Genomic DNA, 22,543 nt, shown 5'->3' with positions numbered 1-22,543 from the left:
TCACTTAAATAACAATTAATAGGTAATTATCATTGCCATTTAAGTGAAATTACTGAACTTAAATATACAAGTTTGATAAAAAATCATCATTAAAGAAGAAAATTTCAAATGGCATTTAGAGGCTTTTGCATCTGAACTCTTCATATATATATTCATTTTTTTTATAGACTCAAAATAAGTTGAGTTGTTACTCCAATGAAAATATATATATATATATATATATATATATATATATATTCATTGGAGTAACAACTCAACTTATTTTGAGTCTATAAAAATTTCCCTTAAAAAATGATGGTAAATTAATTTATTTTTGTGACGTCCTTTAATTTCATTATTTGTATGTATTTTACTATTGCATTTGCGTTTTTGTTAATGTCTATGGATTTTTTTTTTCTACATTTAAAATTCAGCGTCATGCGGCGACGTAAAAGAATCATTGAACCGGTTCTTTGAAACAAACTGATTCACAGAAATGACTCGATCCAGCGCGCGCGCTGGCTGTCGGCTATGATGACGTAACGTCTCTCCTGTCTCACGTGACTCTTGTTTCGTCGCTTGTGAACATTTTCTGGAATCGAAATCCTTGTTTTTCGAGCCGTTGACTGGATTAACTAACATTGTATAACCTGATATGAACATTGAACGCGTTCAGTCGAAGTTTCTGAGCAGTTAGCTGAGGTAGCGTCTCAGAGAGCGCGTCTAAAGGTGTGTAAGTTTGAGAGAGGGAAAATTAATGTTGTTGAGGTCGCAGGATGCCCCGCCGGAAGCGCACGCTGGATGAAAGCGGAAGAAGAGCTAAAGTCAGCAGAGTGGAGCACAATGAGGAGACCCTGGTTATATCTGATTCTGATCAAGAGGTACTGTGTTTGCAGTATGTGTGTGTCTGTGTGTTAGTGGTCGTGTGGGGAAAACAACGACTTCGCTTTAAGAAATACTAGAAATATTTCTGCTAAACATTAGCACCACATATTTAGTATTGGCTTAGTTGGCTGTGTTGTGTTGTGCTCATTTCAGTGCCAGTAACGTCACCAAATGCAAAATAACTTCCCCCTCCTTCTTACAACAACTTTTAATGACGTGAGGACAAGACAACCTGTCACTCACATGAGATTGACCAATCAAAACCCCATGGACAAAATCAAGTCCCGCCCTATACGCCACAATAGTGAAGAAAAGACTATTGCAACTTCTGTTTCATGTGACTTTTATAACTATGGCATTTCTATACATAACTATTGTTAATTTCAAATAAACTGACTTTAGATTTGACCTTTTTATCCTTAGGAGGAGGACGATAGTTCCCTTAAACGATCCTCTCGGACATCCCGGAGGAGACGAAGAGAGAACGAGTCCCAACTACAAGGTACCGCAACTCAGATTGTCTTAACAAATCATAAATTGTGCCTGAAATATTAGCCATACATCTCATTCAGACCCTTCTATGCCATGAACTTTCAGAGATGACGGAAGAAGAGATGTTGCTCTTGGCCATGAGACTGAGCGCTCAGGAAGCCAACAGTGCAGCACAGAGACAGAGACAGCTGGAAGACAGCGACATACAGAAAGCCATAGAAGAAAGTCTTCATGTTGGGGAAACACTTTTTCTCCTAAAGGCTGGAATCCACTACACGACTTTTAAAAATGAGAACTGATTTGTTCACTTTGAAATTAATTTTTGGCATGTTTTATCTTACCTCAAGGGCATCCAAGATGTAGGTGTCTTTGTTTCCGCAGTAGTTTCAATTTTGATATTTTTAGGTCAAAGCGTTCTTGTGTGTCAGTCATATAATGGAGGTCTATGGCCACCACTAGAGCCCGACCGATAAAGGATTTTGAAGGCCGATACAAATATTTTTTGGTTTTAAAATTAGATATTCAGATATATGGGCCGATATTTTTTTTTATTTCGGAAACGCGCAACAAAACATTAACAGATTTCCCTAACATCAGTTATTTGTAGTCATTTAAGAGTTTTAACTAAAATAATATGTAATATGATAATGCATTTTAAAAAGAAATTTGTTTCTTTTATTGTCACAACAGAACATACTGATGATATTGGCATTAGCTTTATGGTTAGCTAGTCTATGAGTGTTTAGCTTGCCAACAGGAATGGTGTAGAGTGCCCTCTGGTGGACAAACTATACAACTCCAACACTCATGAGGCGGTTTTCGTACGTTATTAATTTATTTTTTAAATATTCATTTATCGGCCATTATAACTGCCGATACCGATAGTTTGGAAAATGCCTAATATCGGTGTACCGATATATTGGTCTGGCTCTAGTCACCACCTCAAAGAGCAGCACAGAGAAGTCCAAATTAAACATGATTTAATGACTCGTAAATGTAAGTACACACTGATGGCCTAAGACACGAAACGAGCGGTTTTTGTGAGAAAACGAACAGTATTTATATCGTTTTTACCTCCTGTAACCACAGCCACGTCCGAGTGATCTAAGGCCGCGGGCGCTTCGGTCTGACCAAAATCTGTGCAAATGTGTTGTGGATTTCCAGCCTTAAGTCACACAAGTCTCATATACCAAAAGAGCAGAATGGCTTTAATCAAAAATGCTGCATGTGTTTCTGCAGGAGAGCGCTGTAAACGACTCGCAGGGTCAGGATGAAGCCGCCAGCTCTTCAGGGCAACCGCAGCAGGATGTAGCAAACACAGTACTGCACTTGAGACGAAAGCTGTCTTACCCCAGACCAGATCCGAGACACAGCGAGACTGAGAGGGAAAACACTAGTCCACTGCTAGAAATGCCTGATCTGTCACAGACGACCTCTTCGAGGAGTTTAACGCAGCTCTCCAAGACTCCTGCGACCTCTCAGGTTAGTTTTCATGAAATCACGTCACATTATATTGTTCATAACCCTAAAGCCTACTGTATCATATTTGATACAGACATTTCCAAGGCCTCTAAATTGTCAAAATGATCTGAAAGGAGTAGTTCACTTCTGAAAAAACTTTTGCTGATATTTTACTCACCCCCGTGGCATCCAAGATGTCCATGTGTTTCTTTCTTCAGTCGAAAAGAAATTAAGGTTTTTGATGAAAACATTCCAGGATTTTCTCCATATAATGGACTTCAATGGGGACCAAAAGACAGTTTCAGTGCAAACTGTTCAAAGGGCTTTAAACGATTCGAGACGATGAATAAGGGTCTTATCAAGCGAAACTATCGCTCATTTAATAAATAAATAACAAAGTTTAAGTTTTATAAGCTCAAATGCTCGTTCGTGACTCTCCTGTTTGAATTCTTTCGTCAAAATGAATGAATCTTTTTTTCTGAGTCAATTTGTTCGTTTCGTTCGTTGAATGAACCAAATGACACGAAAAAAGATTCGTTCATGTTGATTAACGAGGCAAGAACTTATTGGAATGATATTAACCCTTATGCTGCATTAGGGACTTTTTTGGTCTTTTGCAGTTTAATTTCTTTGACTATTTTGGCTGTTTTAATGCAAATGGTATGAAATTTGGCAAAATTGTGACTTTTTGGATACATGTAAAAAATGTGATCCCATTTTGCAAAATATGTATAACACACACTGTGTAGATCAAATAGTAACACTCAGCACCATAAAGACCAAAAATGGCCCATTGAAACCCATTAAAACGTTGTTTAAATCTGAGGCTGTCAGTAATACATGAAACATGATTTTTGCACAAACATCCTTTCATTTTGAAGCAAAAGCATTATATTTGCATTATATAGTGTATTCCACCAGATGACGTCACTACATATTTATTCCCTATGGGTGGAAATGCACCTTATTTTAGGCAATAGGCAATGTTTAATAGGTGGCCATTTTTGGTCTCTAACGCGCCAAGTGGGATTTTTTGCAAAGTGGGACTGTGATAATCCAAATCTAAAGTTTTCTCTTTGCATTTAGTTTATTGAAAATAATTGAATTTTTGTGTTTTTTCCTCTTATACAAATCGATGGTTTCGCAAACAAAACTGGTAATTAAAGGGTTAAAATCCTGAAATTGAATACATATTTGGTAGTTATGATGAGGACTGATGCTGGTTAAAAGATTTAACTTGGTAAAAGTGGAAAATAATAATAATATATAATATTTTAGGCAATGTTTAATATGTGGCCATTTTTGGTCCTTAATGCACTCAACGGTGTTAAAAATCTAATGCAGCACAAGGGTTAAAATAAGTTATTCAAGCTAAAACCTAAAGATTTGTCCTGTATTCTGGACAAATGTGGGCAAAATAGTTTTCAAAAATACTTCCCTTGATCTGAGTGGTACAAAACTTGGCTACTTTTCCTAAGTTTGCTTCCTGAACACATACAATATTTTTTTGACTCAATTCTACAATGTTAAGTGGTTGAAAAACAAACTCCTTAATCTTGTATTTGGGTCATAAATGGGCACCCATAGAAATGAAATGAATAGGAAAAACTGTAATTTAGAGCATTCTAAAATAAGCCAAAATAAGACACCAAAGTCACTTCATCTTTAGGTTTTAGCTTGAATAACTTATTTTGGCTTATTTTAGAATGCTCTAAATTACAGTTTTTCCTATTAATTTCATTTCTATGGGTGCCCATTTTTGACCCAAATACAAGATTGAGGAGTTTTTTTTTTCACCCACTTATCATTGTAGAATTGAGTCAAAAAAACATTGTGTGTGTTCAGGAGGCAAACTTAGGAAAAGTAGCCAAGTCTTGTACCGCTCAGATCAAGGGAAGTATTTTTGAAAACTATTTTGCCCACATTTGTCCAGAATACAGTTTTAGGGTTAATTATAAAGGTATTAACCTTCCCTTTGTTTCCCACATGTTGATGCATATTCCCAGGACAAAACCTCAGATAAACTGACAGTCATCAGCGACACTCCGGAGGATGAGCTCTTCAAGTCTCGCTCAGAGTCCCAGATGTCCCCTGTCTTCCCCCTGCATCGCAGCTTGATTCACCATCCTGTAGTATGTGTGGAGAAACTGAGTCAGGAACTCATCCCGGGGAGCGCAGGCCCAATGAACTTTCACCCCGAGGACACCTACGCCGACAGGTTTCTGTCCCCACAGAAGGATTCAGAAGTCTCCACTCAGGATCGCTTCAAACCAACAAGCCATCTGCCAGAGGACAAAGATGGCCATCGAGATGCCAACGGGGAGGAAGACGATACTCAAATACCTGATGAAGATGCTCCTTTAGCAACACAGCTAAGCCAAGGTTTGAGCACAGATCCAGATACGTGCCTTTCACCTTCTAGAAGATCCCAGATATCAAGCCCCAAATGTGTGCCTGAAAACAGCAATGAAGACGTCACTGAAACGAGTGTAAGTAGGACAGCTTCAAATAAAACAGTTACGCTACTGTTTACTGATTACTACGATTGTGTTGTCGTTTGAAAGATTTAGCATGGATCAAAAGTGAGTTACGTCTTAATAATGTTACACAACTTTTCTATTTCAAAGAAACAGCAAAGAAAATGTATCACGGTTTCCACAAAAATATTACGTACCACAATTTTTTTTAACATTAACACTAAAAAATGTTTCTTAATCACAAAAATTTAAGTTCCCATGAGATTTTGTTTAGGCGTAGTACCAAAAATAGCCACCGGGTGCCATTGAATTTAGTTGTATATATTCTTAATAGATTTCTGTCCAAATATCAATTCTGTCACAAAATTTGGAACCTTGAGACTCAAACCTTTCTGACAATATGTGTTTTGTCAAGATTAGAAAAGGTTTTGATCATAATGATGACATATAATGATGTCCAAAAGGGGAGGAGCCTGATAAAATAAGTACCGTTTCTATGGTAACGCAACGTTTAATTATAAAACAGTTTTCACAGGATGAATTCTGAGTTTATAAGCTTTCAAATGATACCTAATTTATGATAACTACTAAAATATGTGATATAATAAAAAAGGCGATAATATTATATTTTAGAGGATAATAAATATTATAATTTTTAGAGGATAATATTATACTATAATTTTTTTGTTTTTTATTGAAAAATGCTAGATTATATAGCATAAAAACAGAAGTTTCAATGATTAAAAGTGGGTGCATCGACTTTTTGTGACAAAGGTCAAAACTCCTGTCATGATGCAGATTTTTTGAGGTGCACTCTTGTCATAAATTAATCAATTACTCTTCCTACATAATTTGTAACACAAAACGGGTAGAATATCTATTTAGAAGTCTTAGACCTTTCCAATGATATATAATTTGTCATAATTAAATTAGGATTTAATAGAAATATAGTGAAGTAAAGTTAGGCTTTACAGTTTTAAGCACCAAATCAGCATATTAACCTCAATGATGGAAGGATCACGTGACACTGAAGAGTAATGATGCAAAAAAAAATGTTGCTTCACCATCACACGAATAAATTATGATTATGTTTGAAATGAAAAGTGGTTTCTAAATTGTAAGAAAAATTGAGAATCATACTGTTTTTACTGTATTTTGATCAAATAAAATGCAGTATTGGTGAGCATAAGAGACTTCCAAAAACATTAAAAAGTCCATTTAAACAATAGTGTGTGTGTTCTTCAGGTTAAATGTGTGGACAGTTATCGCTCATGGTATCAAATAGGCCGCTGTAATGCATGTTCTAATCATTTTATTTAAAGATTTTACTTAAAATGACACAATTCTACCCAAGAAGGTCTTATGTGTAAAAATCAGTGGAAACCGGTCCGTTAGTATCTGTAAAATTCTAGGTATGTTACTCATTCTCGTTCTGTATAGGATACATAAAATGTGATTTGGGATTACAACATCCCTTACTCTATCTATCATCTCTTTTTGTGTTCTAACTCTATTGTATTATTTTAACAGAACAATCCTGACCAAAAGCAAGTGGAGGATCAAACCACTCAGGGTGAGAATGTAAAATCTGACACTGGTATGTCGTTTCTTACACTCCTGGCAATGTTTGCTCTATTTACTCTGAGACATGAGCCTAGAACCAAGAGTTCACTTCATTTCTAAGTGGTACTTTGGGGATGTGTAGTCATGTCAAAGGAAATGCTTAGTGTTGAGTATGGAAGTAAAGCAGTTGTGGTCGACCCACTGTTGCTGCAAGACTGAGCTGTGTTTTGTAGTATTGGTCCCCACACAGAGCGAGTTTGGTTCCTGCCGACAGGGCCTGTTGAGTTATTGGGTTCTCTGTGCGATGGTTCCATACAAATGTTGATTCAGCCAGGCCAACTATTCAGCCTTTTTAAATATATGTTTATATGTACTGTTAATACTTTTATACAGAGTCACTGTAAAGTATTGCATTCACTTGAAGAAAAAAAATGTCTCTGTTTTTCTGAATTAATGAGTTAATTTTTCATGAGAAATTTTTTTTCTCTGTTTTTCTGAATTAATGAGTTAATTTTTGATGAGAAAAAAATATTTTGCTCTGTTTTTCTGAATTAATGAGTTAATTTTCCATGAGAAAAAAAGTTTTTGCTCTGTTTTTCTAAATTAACTCGTTAATTCAGAAAAACAGAGCAAAAACATTTTTTCTCACGAAAAATTAACTCGTTAATTCAGAAAAACAGCAAAAAAAATGTTCTCATGAAAAATTAACTCATTAATTCAGAAAAACAGAGCAAAAACTTTTTTTCTCATGAAAAATTAACTCATTAATTCAGAAAATCAGAGCAAAAAAACATTTTCTGATGAAAAATTAACTCATTAATTCAGAAAAACAGATAAATTTTTTTTCTCATGAAAAATTAACTTGTTAATTCAGAAAAACAGAGTAGATTTTTTTTTCTTCAAGTGAATGCAATACGCCTCCGTAGTAAAGACATGTATAATGTAAAAAAAATAATTGCTGTTCTTTTAAACTTGCTATTTACCAATGAATCCTACAAAAACGTGTAAGAAGTCTGACAAGAGACTTCTTTCAAAAACGTAAATATATATATATATATATATTTGTGTGTGTGTGTGTGTGTATATATATATTTATTTATTTATTTATTTCCGACCCCAATCTTTTGACCAGTAGTGCACAATATCTGTGATTCTGAACACTTGGGTTCACCCTAATCATTTCATCATGTGTTAAACTGCAGAAAAAGCTCCAAACCAGTCTTGGAATGAATTTACCAGTCACATGGTCTTGCATTTAGCAGATGAGGATGATGATGAAGAAGAAGAGGTAGGCAGGATACTGTACTTTAAAGTTAACAGTTTGTAAATTTAAAACAACTGCATGTTAATGCACAATAATATTATTCCATTAATCAGTATTTCAATGTTTTCCGATTCTTGTAAACACAATATTGCCATAACCAGATACAGCTAATGTTGTGTTGTCTAGAAATTCAAATCTGCCATATGCCTGTATTCAGAATTTTGAGTCAAAAAATCCACATAAATGAACTATCACTTGCATCAGTGCATGTCCAAAAAATATAATAGGTGCTGATTACAAAAATATTCCAATAGCTAATGTAAACATCCACGTTTAACCAGAATTGAAAAATGATGTCATTGCTCTGCAGGTTGTCTTTCCAAGCCCAGTCAAGAAGATTTCAATCAGGACTGGGCTTTCCCCAAACCAGTCCTGTGTATCTTCAGCGACCATCACCCTCGATTCTTCCACACAAGGCACACAAATGTCCCGGTCTGTCCTGGAGGAGGACTCGAGGGTGTCCAAAGGTGCCGAGTCCCAACCCTCTGACCGTAAACCGACACATACTTCAGTGGGAAAAAAAGGACCATGCACAATCTCATACTACTGGGGAGTGCCTTTCTGTCCCATGGGGCAAAGCCCGGACGAGTACACGCGTGTGATCATGTGTCAGATGGAGGTGTACGAGAAGAGCCTGAAGGAGGCCCAGCGGAAGCTGCTGCGCAAAGCAGATTGGGGGCAGCCCGTGAGTGACATCACCTGACAAAACATCACATTACTATGGAAGCTTGTTTCCGCCACACAATGAAAAATAAAACAGGTTATTGCGACTTTTTATCTCACAATTCTGACTTTTTTTCTCACAATTGCGAGTTTACATGCAATTCTTTATAGAAATAAAGTCAGAATTGCGAGATATAAACTATTCTGAGGGGGGAAAAGTTTTTTTTTTTCCCTAGAATTTGCCTGATAACTCGCAATTGCGAGTTTATATCTCACAATTCTGAGAAAAGATGTCAGAATTTTGAGATTGTGATTGAACTTGCAATTGTGAGGGAAAAAAGTCAGAATTGTGTGATAAAAAGTCTAAATTCTGTCTTTTTTTCTCGCAATTGCGACTTTATTTCTCAGAATCACAACTTTATTTCTCAGAATTGCGACTTTATTTCTCAGAATTGCCACTTTATTTTTCAGAATTGCGACTTTATATCTCGCAATTGCGACTTTATATCTCAGAATTGCGACTTTATATCTCAGAATTGCAACTTTATTTCTTAGAATTGCAACTTTATTTCTCAGAATTGTGACTTTTTTTCTCATAATTGCGACTTTATATCTCAGAATTGCGACTTTATATCTCAGAATTGCGACTTTATATCTCAGAATTGCGACTTTATTTCTTAGAATTGCAACTTTATTTCTCAGAATTGTGACTTTATTTCTCATAATTGCGACTTTATTTCTCAGAATTGTGACTTTATTTCTCACAATTGCGTTTTTATATCTCAGAATTGCGACTTTATTTCTCAGAATTGTGACTTTATTTCTCAGAATTGCCACTTTATTTTTCAGAATTGCGACTTTATATCTCGCAATTGCGACTTTATATCTCAGAATTGCGACTTTATATCTCAGAATTGCAACTTTATTTCTTAGAATTGCAACTTTATTTCTCAGAATTGTGACTTTTTTTCTCATAATTGCGACTTTATATCTCAGAATTGCGACTTTATATCTCAGAATTGCGACTTTATATCTCAGAATTGCGACTTTATTTCTTAGAATTGCAACTTTATTTCTCAGAATTGTGACTTTATTTCTCATAATTGCGACTTTATTTCTCAGAATTGTGACTTTATTTCTCACAATTGCGTTTTTATATCTCAGAATTGCAACTTTATTTCTCAGAATTGTGACTTTATATCTCAGAATTGCGACTTTATTTCTCAGAATTGTGACTTTATTTCTCACAATTGCGTTTTTATATCTCAGAATTGCGACTTTATTTCTCAGAATTGTGACTTTATTTCTCGTAATTGCGTTTTTATATCTCAGAATTGCGACTTTATATCTCAGAATTGTGACATTATTTCTCCGAATTTCGACTTTTTTTCTCAGAATTGCGACTTTTTTTCTCAGAATTGCTAATTGTGAATTATTTCTCACAATTCTGACTTATAAAAAAGTCGCAATTATTTTTTTCGGGTTTTTTTTTATTCAGTGGTGGAAACAAGCTTTCAAACATTACGGCTTATAGGAACAATCTGAAACTAATCAGCTCTCCTCGTGAATATTAATTATGTCACATTTAGTTTTCATTCTATACAGTCAATCCAAAAATTCAGATTCAGACACCAGACATCATTTTTTTATATTCTTTTACTAGTGGGTGCAGGACACTATAGTTAATTTATGTAAGTGAGGATAGAAAAATAAATTAATCTGTGACATATTACACCCAAAAATTCTTCATACAGTGGATTACCAGTAAAATGTATAAAAGATTTGGGACCAAAAATTATTCAGACGCTTTTTCTTTAATTGCTAATGTGACCTTTTTACACACAGACTGAACAATATTAAGCATTGCTTGAGCTAAATTGGTATTATCTAAGAGTGTAGTTAAATTTAACAGCTGAAAACGGACAGATATTCAACATAATTCATTTGTGAGAGTCTAACAGAAGGATGGCCAAAACCACTGAAATATCCACTGAGTTCTTGTCATATTGTATTATCGTTTTCTAAACTATAACGAATCAACTGTGATAATGTGAGAAAGGTGTCTGAATACATTTTAGATCTGCCAAAGCCACTGGTAACAAAACCCTTTATATATATATAGCGTTTTAGTGATGTACACATTTGTTTGTTTTCAGGTGTTGCCCGGCTCCTCAGAGAGGCCGTTCGCTGGGAGGAGATGGAAGCGCAACAGGGCTCCTCAGCTGTCGGAGGATGAGGAGGACAATGAAGAAGACAAGAGCAGAAAAGCAGTAGAAGAAGAGAGGGAGGAAGAAAGGCAGGGGTCTGTGGCGGGGTCACAGGAGGAGGCTGAGGGAGGACAGACTGAAACATACGTAGTTGTGTCTTCTCCAGAGACTAAAGATGAGCAGGCGGTGAGTATACTAGTTTTGGTGTGACTGTAATCTCTAAATCAGGGGGATTGTTTAGATCTGTCATGTGAAATTAACTGATTTTGTGGTCAGAACTACAATTTCAGCATGTCTGCTTGGATCCAGGGGTCTTTTTAACCCGCAAATTAATTTTTTAATTTTTAAAAAAAATTCTCTTTGTCCAAATGTTATGAAACTTTCTACGACTCTTAACACTGTCTAGATCTATCAAAATAAAATAATAATAAATAAAATATATATGTATATATATATATTACAAAATTCATCATATTGTTACTATTTGTTCAAAAAAAAGTTTCCAATCAGTTTTTTAGGAAATCATTTATATATTACAACAATTTTAGTTTTTTACTGCTTTATTGCTCATTTGTTATTGCCGTTCAGTTCATTGCATTTTTATGGGTTTTTTTTCTCAATATGTAATATAACAGTTCATTTTTGTTCTTTTACAGTTCGCAACTGAAACGTTGATTTAAAATTATAGAATTTTATTAAAAACAGATATTTGTAATAAATGATATACTCTAAAGACTCAACAACATTTCTCTCTGTCACTTGAATCTTGTTCAGGTTTGATTCTAATCATAGTGTAAAATTATTGAAAAACTTTTGTAAGTGCAAAAAAAAAATGCTAAATTTTGTCAGGTTTTTTTATTGTGATTTTATAATATTTAGATATGAATCCAACTGGAAAAACTTGAAAAGATATATAGTTCGGTTAGTCAAATAGCAAATAGCTTATAGAGGAGGTCTATGGCCATCTAGTGGTTAAAGTGATATTTTTCATTTTAAAACTGCATTTTCCAAAAAATTGTCAAAAATCTTGCATTAAACCATGTAAAATTATCCATGAATGAAAATTAGAAATCTGGGTCTTTTATAAAGTGAATTTTACACACAATGCCATCCTTTTGTAAAATATATATATATATATATATATATATTTAATTATTTATAGAAATTTAAAAGATATCAAAAATACTCCAAAAACTGAATAAATGTTGAGTAAAAACATTAATAATCAGAGTAAAATTAAATTTGTAAATATATATATATATATATATATATATATGTACTGTTAAAAATGTAATGTTATTGTCTGGGGTCCCTGGAGACCCCAAAGATAATGAGTGTAGACACAAATGAAGATAATACAAGGGTTAAGTAGCTTTGTAGGGTTTTTAGTGTAATATCAACATCAACCACAAGATGACACTCCAGTTATTGACCGTAACAAAGACAAAATGTTGTTAAGTACATTGCTGCACCTGTTGCTGATCTCTAGTTTGCCTTCTCAACAGGATAAAGCCCCTTTCTTCAGCCAAGAGGAGCGTGCAACTGCAGCTGCTAATAAACCGTTCAGGTAAAACAGCGAGTAGTTCTGGTGTTCAGATTTCCACCACAGATTGTTACACACTTTCTACCCTTTGAAAGAGTTAGATGACATGCTTATGTGCACACAGTCAGCATCAAATTTTACTTAAATGCATTATAAAAGTATTTTTAATGTAGTAATTATGCCTTGTAATGCATTGAATGGTCTAATGAATTATCTAACCACTTTTATTATAAAACGACAAAAAAAAACAATGCTGTTGTAAAAAGCCTATTTAAATAAACATTTATTTAATTATTTATAAAAAAATTTAAAGATACCAAAAATACTCCAAAAACTGCACAAATGTTGAGTTAAAACATTAACAAACAGAGTAAAATTACATTTGCAAATATATATATGAAGAGTTCAGATGCAAAAGCCTCTAAGTGCCATTTGAAATTTTCTTCTAGAATGATCATTTTTATCAAGCTTCAGTGATTTCACTTAAATGGCAATGATAATTACCTATTAATTGTTATTTAAGTGAAATTACTGAACTTAAATATAAAAGTTTGATAAAAATCATCATTAAAGAAGAAAATTTCAAATGGCATTTAGAGGCTTTTGCATCTGAACTCTTCATATATATATACATAAAGTGTTTTAAAGCTGTCCTATCGCATCTCATTGACAGGAAGAAAACTCCGTGGGATATTTCAGATGAAACTCAAATAACGAGTCCAGCTGAGGAGGAGGAGGAGGAAGAGGAGGCCCAGACTCACGAGGGCTGTGAAGAAGATGAGATCGTTTGTCCAGGTATGTGACTGAAGTTTCCAGCTCTTCAGTTGATGATGAAAGTGTTTCCTGTGGCATAAACATAATCCGGTTGCATGTGAACACAGAGACTCAGATGACTGGAAACAGCTCACCAGAGCTAATGATCACCAGTCCCGCACAGGTACAGTAGCACGAAACAAACACACACACCATCCTAAAAGAAATGAGCTTGAAGACCTTGTGATGTAAGAGAGCGTCCCTGGTTCACAGCCCCAGTCTCGAGCTGCCAGCGTCAGCGAGGTGATGGAGGTGGAGGAGGGCGGAGGAGCGTCTGTAGTGGCAGAGGAGATGATGGAGCAGGAGATCGATCCAGATGAAGCGGCTCCTCCTCACGGTCAGAGGATGGAGTGTCCCATGTGCTCGAAACTCTTCCCCTTCAGCAAGATCGAGATGCACGCCGCTTTCTGTAACGGCGAAGCAGAACAACAGGAAGAACAAGCACAAGGTCAGCTCTGGAACCGTTCAAGTCACCTGTTTCATAATAATAATAATTATTATAATATTTAGTATTTATTTTAATAATATTAATATTTTATATATATATATATATATATATATATATATATAATATTAATATATTAAATATTATAATATTTAATATTATAATATTTAGTTTTATAGAGCGCTTTATACCATAAACAGGAAAATAATGATTCAATGATGGAAATGAAATACAATAGCAGGGCTTAAAAGAGTAGTTCACTTTTGTAAAAACTTTTGCTGATAATTTACTCACCCCCGTGTCATCCGAGATGTCCATGTCTTTCTTTCTTCAGTCGAAAAGAAATTAAGGTTTTTTCTCCATATAATGGACTTCAATGGGGACCAAACGGTTCAAGGTCCAAAAGACAGTTTCAGTGCAAACTGTTCAAAGGGCTTTAAACGATTCCAGACAATGAATAAGGGTCTTATCAAGCGAAACGATCGCTCATTTAATAAATAAATAACAAAATTTAAGTTTTATAAGCCCACATGCTCGCCTCAGGTGACTCTCCTGTTCATCAAAATGAACAAATCTTTTCCAGAGTCAACTTGTTCATTTCGTTCGTTGAATGAACCAACACAAAAAAAGATTTGTTCATTGTGATGAACGGGTTCGAACAGGAGAGTCACGAACGCGCATCACAGAACAGAGCAAGGTGAGCATTTGAGCTTATAAAACTTAAACTTTGTTATTTATTTATTAAATGAGCGATCGTTTCGCTTGATAAGACCCTTATTCATCGTCTGGAGTCGTTTAAAGCCCTTTGAACAGTTTGCACTGAAACTGTCATTTGGACCTTGAACATTTTGGTCCCCATTGAAGTCCATTATATGGAGAAAATCCTGGAATGTTTTCATCAATAACCTTAATTTCTTTTTCGACTGAAGAAAGAAAGACATGGACATCTTGGATGACACGGGGGCGAGTAAATTATCAGCAAAAGTTTTTTTTTTAATATATAATGTAATCAACAGTTAAGGAGTCCCCAAGGTTTTAGTGGAAATGCATATGCAGCTGGTGTGCATAGAGTCTATAGTCTGCGAGATAATTGTGGAAAAGGTTGATAGATTTGTAAAATGAAATATTTTATTTTATTGTAGTTGTTGCCCGACGGAAGAGGACCAGAGGAAATTTAACAGAGCGATCTGGCAAGTAGGTGCAGCAAACGTCCAATGAACATGTTGAGAATAAAGTACAATAGTAGTGTCATAAAAGACATGACGCACATTTGAACGATCTCTTTCTATCCAGATCAGCAGAGATGGAGAAGTGCTTCCTGTGTCAGGAGGTGTTCTCTCCTCACGAGTATCCCGAACATGTCGATTTGTGCATGAAAAAGAAAAACCAGAGACCCGATCAGGTGACCGTTACATACTGAAACAAGTATGCTGACTCGTCATTTTTATATGTTTAGCGTTCTCTGAAAGCATTTTGTATTGTGTCAGGAGTCAGGACTCGACATTGTCTTTTCATTCAGTCGTCCGAGTAAAAAATCAGCTTGTCCGGAAGTTATTTAAATTTTTTTGTGTTGTAAATATAATTTATTCTGAATCACTGTTCAGTCAGCATTGACGTATTTAAATCTGCATATAAGACCATTTTATCCCTCTAATCTTATAAATATATGCTTTATCTTTCATTTTAAATTCTTAATTTCACACTGTAAAAAAATATTGTTGGTTTAACTTAAAAAAGTAAGTAACCTGGTTGCCTTAAAATTTTAAAGTTGATTGAGTTAATACAATGAAGGAGATTAATTGAACCATCAGAAACTCAAAATTATATGTTACCTGAACTAAATAAATTATTTAAGTTGATTTGACAAAAGAAAAAATGTTGTGATTACTACACTGTAAAAAACTATTGTTGGTTTAACTTAAAAAAGTAAGTAACCTGGGTTGCCTTAAAATTTTAAGTTGATTGAACTGGAAAAAGTGAGTTAATACAATGAAGGAGATTAATTTAACCATCAGAAACTCAAAATAATAAGTTATCTCAACTAAATAAATTATTATAAAGTTGATTTGACAAAAGAAAATATGTTGTGATGACAAATCAATAAAATAAATGCTCAATAAAATAAATTAGAATAAAAAAACACCAATCAAATTAAATAATTTACACTGAAAAATTACAACTGCTTTCAATAATGTTATGAGATTGTTTTAAATATTTTTTTTGAATATACAAATAAGAATTAATAAGAAAGAATGATAGTTTTAAAGCACCCGTTCATTGAGCCATTCGTTCAAACGATTCGTTTGAATCTTTGACTCAACCGTCCTAAATCAAAGTGACTTAATATGAATTACTTGTTTATTGAACTGTCATATTAAATCAGTGTCACATTTTCAATTGTGATGTTATTCACACTCTTGGTTGTGTGATGTTTCTTAACTACATTATATAGTTTTAAGAAACTCCACATTTTGAGTTTTTACCGTCGTATGTTAACTGAGTTTCTTTGTGTGTGTTTGCTCATTTGTTTCCATTTCCTAGTTATTCTGTTTTAATCAGGCTAATTGTCCCTGTCGAGCCCTGTGTTTATATCAAGTTTCATTATTGTAGTGTTTTTGCAGGAAAGCGGCCTACTTTCTGCTCTGGAACGGACCGAACGGAGACCTACTGGTGTGTAATATTGATTTACATTTATTGAAAACAGATTGAATTTCTGCTGTTTATGCCAATAAAGCTTGACCTATGAGGCTTTTTATTATATTTAATCTTCACTTTCAGGCAGTGATGAACCTGGGCCATCTGATGTTTCTACAAAGAGCAGCTGGTACAATTTCAATATTGTTTGTGCATATGCCTTTAATTTTTTCCACTGAAATCAGCACTAATCATATCACGAACGCTCCCCCAGTGGTGTTGCAGTGACGGAGATGTCTGAAAGCATAGACTCGTCCTGTCCCAGTACTGCCTTCAGTCCTCCATCAGAAAACTCGGACTGCCTTCTGGACTCCTCTAAGAACAGCCTAAGACTCTCTAGAAAAAGAAAATTTAAGAGATAGTGTCCACATGCCTTTATTAACACTGGTGTCTCTGCTTTTCATTGCCTCTCCATTTCTATGGCTTTTTACAAAATAAAAAAGTGCACAAATTTATATATTTAAAGTTTTGTGTTGTAAATGTGTATTAAATGATATTGACACCTCATGACGTTTGTATTAAGTGTCTGTTTTTAACCTATCAAACACACTTCTGCCTGTGCCTTTTTCTTCAGTGAAATTTCACGATGCAGACAAGTATGGAAGCTTGTTTCCGCAAAAAAGGTAATTGCAATTTTTTTTTATCTCACAATTCTGACTTTATTTCTCACAATTGCGAGATATAAAGTCAGAATTGATACAAAGTCGCAATTGCGTGATATAAAGTCAGAAATGTAAGATATAAACTATTTACTAAACTAAATACTGCACAATTATGTGTCATAAAGTCAGAATTGCGAGATGTAAACTCACAATTGTGAGAAAAAGTCTCAATTCTGTCTTTTTTTCCTCACAATTACGACTTTATCTCTCACAATTGAGCTTTATATCTTGCAATTGCGACTATTTCTCATAATTGCAACTTTATTTCTCATAATTGCGACTTTATTTCTCATAATTGCGACTTTATTTCTCATAATTGCAACTTTATATCTCATAATTGCGACTTTATTTCTCATAATTGCAACTTTATATCTCATAATTGCGACTTTATTTCTCATAATTGCGACTTTATTTCTCATAATTGCAACTTTATATCTCATAATTGCGACTTTATTTCTCATAATTGCGACTTTATTTCTCATAATTGCAACTTTATTTCTCATAATTGCGACTTTATTTCTCATAATTGCGACTTTATTTCTCATAATTGCGACTTTATTTCTCATAATTGCAACTTTATATCTCGCAATTGCAACTTTATTTCTCATAATTGTGACTTTATTTCTCATAATTGCGACTTTATTTCTCATAATTGCGACTATTTCTCGCAATTCTGACTTTATTTCTCACAATTCTGACTTCATATCTCGCAATTGTGAGATTAAAAGTTGCAATTATTATTATTATTATATTCTTTTATTGAGTGGTGGAAACAAGCTTCCATAAGATACGATTCTCCACACATATAAAAGAAAGAACTGATATTGAGGGTGCTTCATCGCTGCACTATTGGCAATGGACTTTTTTTTTTTGCCTGAATTTTTTGTGAGTGCACCTTTACAGCAAGCTTTTCTTTACATTTGCATTGAGAGATTTGCAAATGTCTATCATATAGTTTTCTGAATGTCTCTTCTAAAGTGCTGGGTGTATTTTAAGGGCTTACAGAAATGTTGTCTTTCTCTAAACATGCTAGTCAGTCTCCGACCAGATGAACTACAGGTTGAGAAATATTTAAGCCATGTGAAATGAAGAAATTTTGCAACATTATGCCATTCTAATTTTTTTTTTTTTTTTTTTTGAATGTACACACACTCAGAATCAGAGGTTTGGGATGAGCAGTGTGTAATGTAATTTGATTTGTGTGGTAGCAGCGCCATCTTGTGGGATTTGTATGATACAGCGCTTCATTGTCATCCAGAGAGCAGCTTGATTATTGAATACATTCACCTCATTTTATTCATAAAGATTCATATTCTGTGCTGTTTTTGCATCATCTCTGCTCCGGTCATTCCATGTATATTTACTCACACACTACCATTTAAAAGTTTGGGATTGGTAAGATTTGGTAAGATATATATATATATATGAAGAGTTCAGATGCAAAAGCCTCTAAATGCCATTTGAAATTTTCTTCTAAAATGACCATTTTTATCAAGCTTGTATATTTAAGTTCAGTAATTTCACTTAAATGACTATTAATAGGTAATCTTCATTGCCATTTAAGTGAAATTACTGAACTTAAATTTACAAGCTTGATAAAAATGATCATTTTAGAAGAAAATTTCAAATGCCACTTAGAGGCTTTTGCATCTGAACTCTTCATATATATATATATATATATAGTGTTTTAATGCTTTCCCCCGCACATGTGCAAATGTCCTCAAGGAAAAGAGAGAATATGGAGGGAAACAGGAGGGTCGGGGGGGACGTCTCTTTGCGGGACACTTTGCATTGAAATTGTGACCCAGTTATGTAAGGATTCATGAGAATGTCCTAAAGTATGGACAGAACAAGTTTTTTGCACTCCATATCTGCAGTGGAAATCAATGTGACTAAGCTAAATCAATTTGAAGGTCCAATATATTTAGGTTTTTAACATGGAAATGTTTTAATGACATTTTATTTAAGTACAGATGAGGCTCATTGTTGATGCATTAGTTGCCGTATATATGATAATGTATTTAGTTGATGAATTAGTATTCCTGATGTAATGTAACAACATTTATAGCATTCATTAGTCTACTTAATATATAGGTTGGGTTAATTATAAATGCAGAGATGTATGTCAATGATTATGGAAATGCTCCATTTCATCTTAAAAAAACAAAGAACGTTTGGGTTTAGAGTGTGATATACACATATAAACATAACAAAAGTTAAATGATCTTTTAAAGAAGCCTGCACTTTATTTTATGTTAAAAAAAAATCAAAGATTATAAACCATCCCTGCTGGGGGTTTAAGCTGGTCTCCCAGGCTGGTTTTAGAGGGGTTTTGGTCAAACTGGTTCTACTGGTTTTAGCTGGTATCAGCTAACAAAAATCAGCCAAAATCCCTCTAAAACTCTGGTTTTAGCTGTTGTTTCAGTGGGTGTTTTGTGTGTTAATCAAGTTTAAGTCACACTTCCATCATACACACATCACTTTGAACAAGCTCAGGTCTGTCAGTGTAATATTGTGACGTGCGGGAACAGCTGAAACAAAGGCTTTTGTGTTGTTAAATTTGGAACAGATTTCAGTTCTGGCTTAAAGGATTTTATTTTACAGCAATAAGACTTTATGGACTCTTGAAGGGAAACAGGTCCAGTTTTGTTCCACTATCGGCCAGCACTTCTGCTACTCTTTGGCAGAAACCCAAATCTCTGTGGCCTCGTACAGCCTCGACAAGTTGAGCAAAAACAAGGAAGCTCATGAGTTGTTAATAGCGAGTAGTATTTCTTGCAAGATTGCAAACTAAAACATGAAGTGTCATATTTCAGATTTCACTGCCAAGAGAGAAAGGAAAAACCACTGCATTTGAGATATAGGCAATATTTGATTTCAAGATGCCACAAACTTCCTGAGAAAGCTTGGTTTTCCACCGGGTCAAGGTCAGTTTTAAAAGAAAATTCTCGAAAGTACCGCTGCTGTTTCTTTGTCCAGTTTGTGTTCCAGTCATTTCAGACACTTCCTGTGGAGAATTTCCTCTCTCCAGTTTCATTTGTTTTTGGTATGATATCATTTTCTTCGCCTAAACTTCCCATCCTGGTGGTCTCGTATTATAATTAATAATATTCAAAATGAACCAATCAGTAATACCCTTGATCAGCTCTACCAAACTGGATGTTTTTCCACTAAGAAACGAACATTGTTATTATATTTTGATTGATAGCCTACTGTGAAGTTGCTTTGATGCAATCTAATTTGATGCGCTATATATAAATATACTTATTGTTTTTTCCTCAATAATGCATTTTCCACTTAGATCTTAGAACATGCCATTGGTTTTACAAGCAGCAGCCCCGCCTCCAAATCATGCCATTGGTTCCACAAACAAGTAGACCCGCCTCCAAATCGTGCCATTGGTTGAGACAGTTTATAAAATACTTTAATAACTTTGATCGTAAATGAGTTTATCATAGAGGTCAATAAAATAAAAAAAACAATATTATTATTATCACCAAATGTAAGAGTAGGCTATATACTTTTTACAGTCTATGGTATATACGCCCAAACAAGCTATTAGCATACATGCTAAAATATAGGCTATATTAGCATTGTTTTTAGCTTCTCGTGAAAAAGATGTAGGCTAGTCGAGTCCATTTAAAAAACTATTTGTTAAAATAATATAGGCTACTTTCATAAATATACTGAAGTGTGAATAGAATGTACTGTTTTGAAGACTTATTGCATGTTTTGTTTTACTATTAAATGAAAATGTATAAATTAAATTAAATTTAATAAAAAATATAAAATGTAATTAGGGTAGTTGAGCAGTGCCTTCTGACAGTTTTAGCACATTTAAAGTATATCAACTTTAAATGTAATAAAAATAAATAGCACACTGCAGTTAAAATGATAAAGTTGGCCTACTTTACATGTTACTTTGGTAAACAGATCAAAATGATTGTGCCTATTTAAAGCATGACTAAAGATTCAAACTGTACTTTAACGTAAACATTTAAATTTGACATTGCAAGGTGCAAAATGTGCTTTTTAAGTATACTTGAATGGCCATTTAATGTGCAATGACAGTGTTTTTAAAATATAGGCCTATATAGCCTACTTTAAGATTTGAATTAAGCACACTTTTTCACAAGAGTGTATTTCACTTGTAGAAATTGTATAGCATTTTAAATTGACAGCAAGATGGCACAATGTTCTCACTGGTCACTCACACAGATAAGACTTTTGTTAATAATTCAATTAGTTGACTATGTAAAAGTAGGCTATCTGTTAACTTTCACAATGGGTCATAGGAACGGTGATGAGCCAAGAACTGACACAACAAACACTATAAGAAAAACAGAAGCAGAAAATGCATGTTTACTCCGTCACAGAATAAGAGGTACAGTATCTGAGTTTATTTCTGGCTATATCCTATGTAACTAATTTACAAATATATTTTATTGGTGTATTTAGAGAATGTTGAAGCACATCTCTGCGGACATGTCTCAGAGAAATTGAAGGATAAATCGACTGACGAAAGCAGTTTCCCACACTTGCAGAGGCTGAACACTGACAAAAGAAATGATAGAGGCAACAGCGCCACCGTGAGGCCAGTGGGAGGAAGAACGCTTCCTTTGTGTGTGTGTGTGTGTGTGTAAAGTGACATTTCGCTGCAAACTCCACTAAAAGAAACACATTTGTATATTGTTGAGGTAAACCGCTATTTGTATGACTTTATTGTGTTTTGAGCAATAGTGTGTATATTCAGCCGTGAGTGGAACAATTGACCTTGACTAACTTTGTCACAATTCATAATTATACTGTATATTTATAAAACATGTAATTTCCAATATGCAATTCTTATTTATACATATTACATTTATTGCTACTTTTGTTATATATGTATAACATACAAGTTTGTGTTATATGTATCACACACATGATGTGTACATATCATGTACAATATACATTTATTCTATAAACACAAACTTGTATGTTAGATGTGATTAATCGCAATTAATAGATTTAACAGCACTAATGTATATATATATATATATATATATATATATATATATATGAGAGAGAGAGAGAGAGAGAGAGAGTTAGAAAATATAAAGCTTGTTGTGGATGAAAATGAGAAGAATGATAATGATATAATTAACAATAATATTACTGTTTTTGATGTTTTTTTCATATTTTTTTTTAACCTTTCTCATTTTTGGGTTACAAAATTGAAAACATTAGACTTCTTTGTTTTTTCCCTCGTCAAAAATTATTTTATCAGTTGATCATAATAAAAAACAGTTCATTATTTATGCAGTTATATAATCACAATATTACATATTGCATT

At 34.0% G+C, this 22,543-nt stretch overlaps 1 protein-coding gene and 1 non-coding gene across 5 annotated transcripts; both read left to right on the top strand.

The window, feature by feature from the left end:
- The first annotated feature begins 539 nt into the window (after positions 1-539).
- Positions 540-17,053, top strand: uimc1 (ubiquitin interaction motif containing 1). Of its 4 annotated transcripts, none has more exons than XM_089123403.1 (18): positions 540-860; positions 1,288-1,366; positions 1,462-1,589; positions 2,596-2,838; positions 4,824-5,306; positions 6,825-6,867; positions 8,060-8,145; positions 8,492-8,866; positions 11,001-11,237; positions 12,557-12,618; positions 13,268-13,389; positions 13,476-13,531; positions 13,621-13,855; positions 14,995-15,046; positions 15,146-15,254; positions 16,474-16,522; positions 16,631-16,676; positions 16,761-17,053. In XM_089123403.1, exons 1-18 carry the CDS (start codon positions 756-758, stop codon positions 16,906-16,908), a joined length of 2,658 nt encoding a protein of 885 aa, XP_088979529.1. In that variant the 5' UTR covers positions 540-755; the 3' UTR covers positions 16,909-17,053. The 4 variants fall into 4 exon arrangements, 3 of the variants coding, with proteins under 3 accessions (XP_088979529.1, XP_088979528.1, XP_088979530.1); XM_089123402.1 differs by having other exon boundaries at positions 6,825-6,891; XM_089123404.1 differs by having other exon boundaries at positions 6,825-6,891; positions 16,463-16,522.
- On the top strand, positions 7,047-7,176 carry LOC120483291 (small Cajal body-specific RNA 14). The gene has a single exon (XR_005623583.2).
- Positions 17,054-22,543: the final 5,490 nt, after the last annotated feature.

The sequence above is a fragment of the Pimephales promelas genome, chromosome 19 (assembly GCF_988280905.1).
Source record: "Pimephales promelas chromosome 19, fPimPro1.hap1.1, whole genome shotgun sequence".
NCBI lineage: Eukaryota > Metazoa > Chordata > Actinopteri > Cypriniformes > Leuciscidae > Pimephales > Pimephales promelas.
This window is presented reverse-complemented; position numbering and strand designations above follow the sequence as displayed.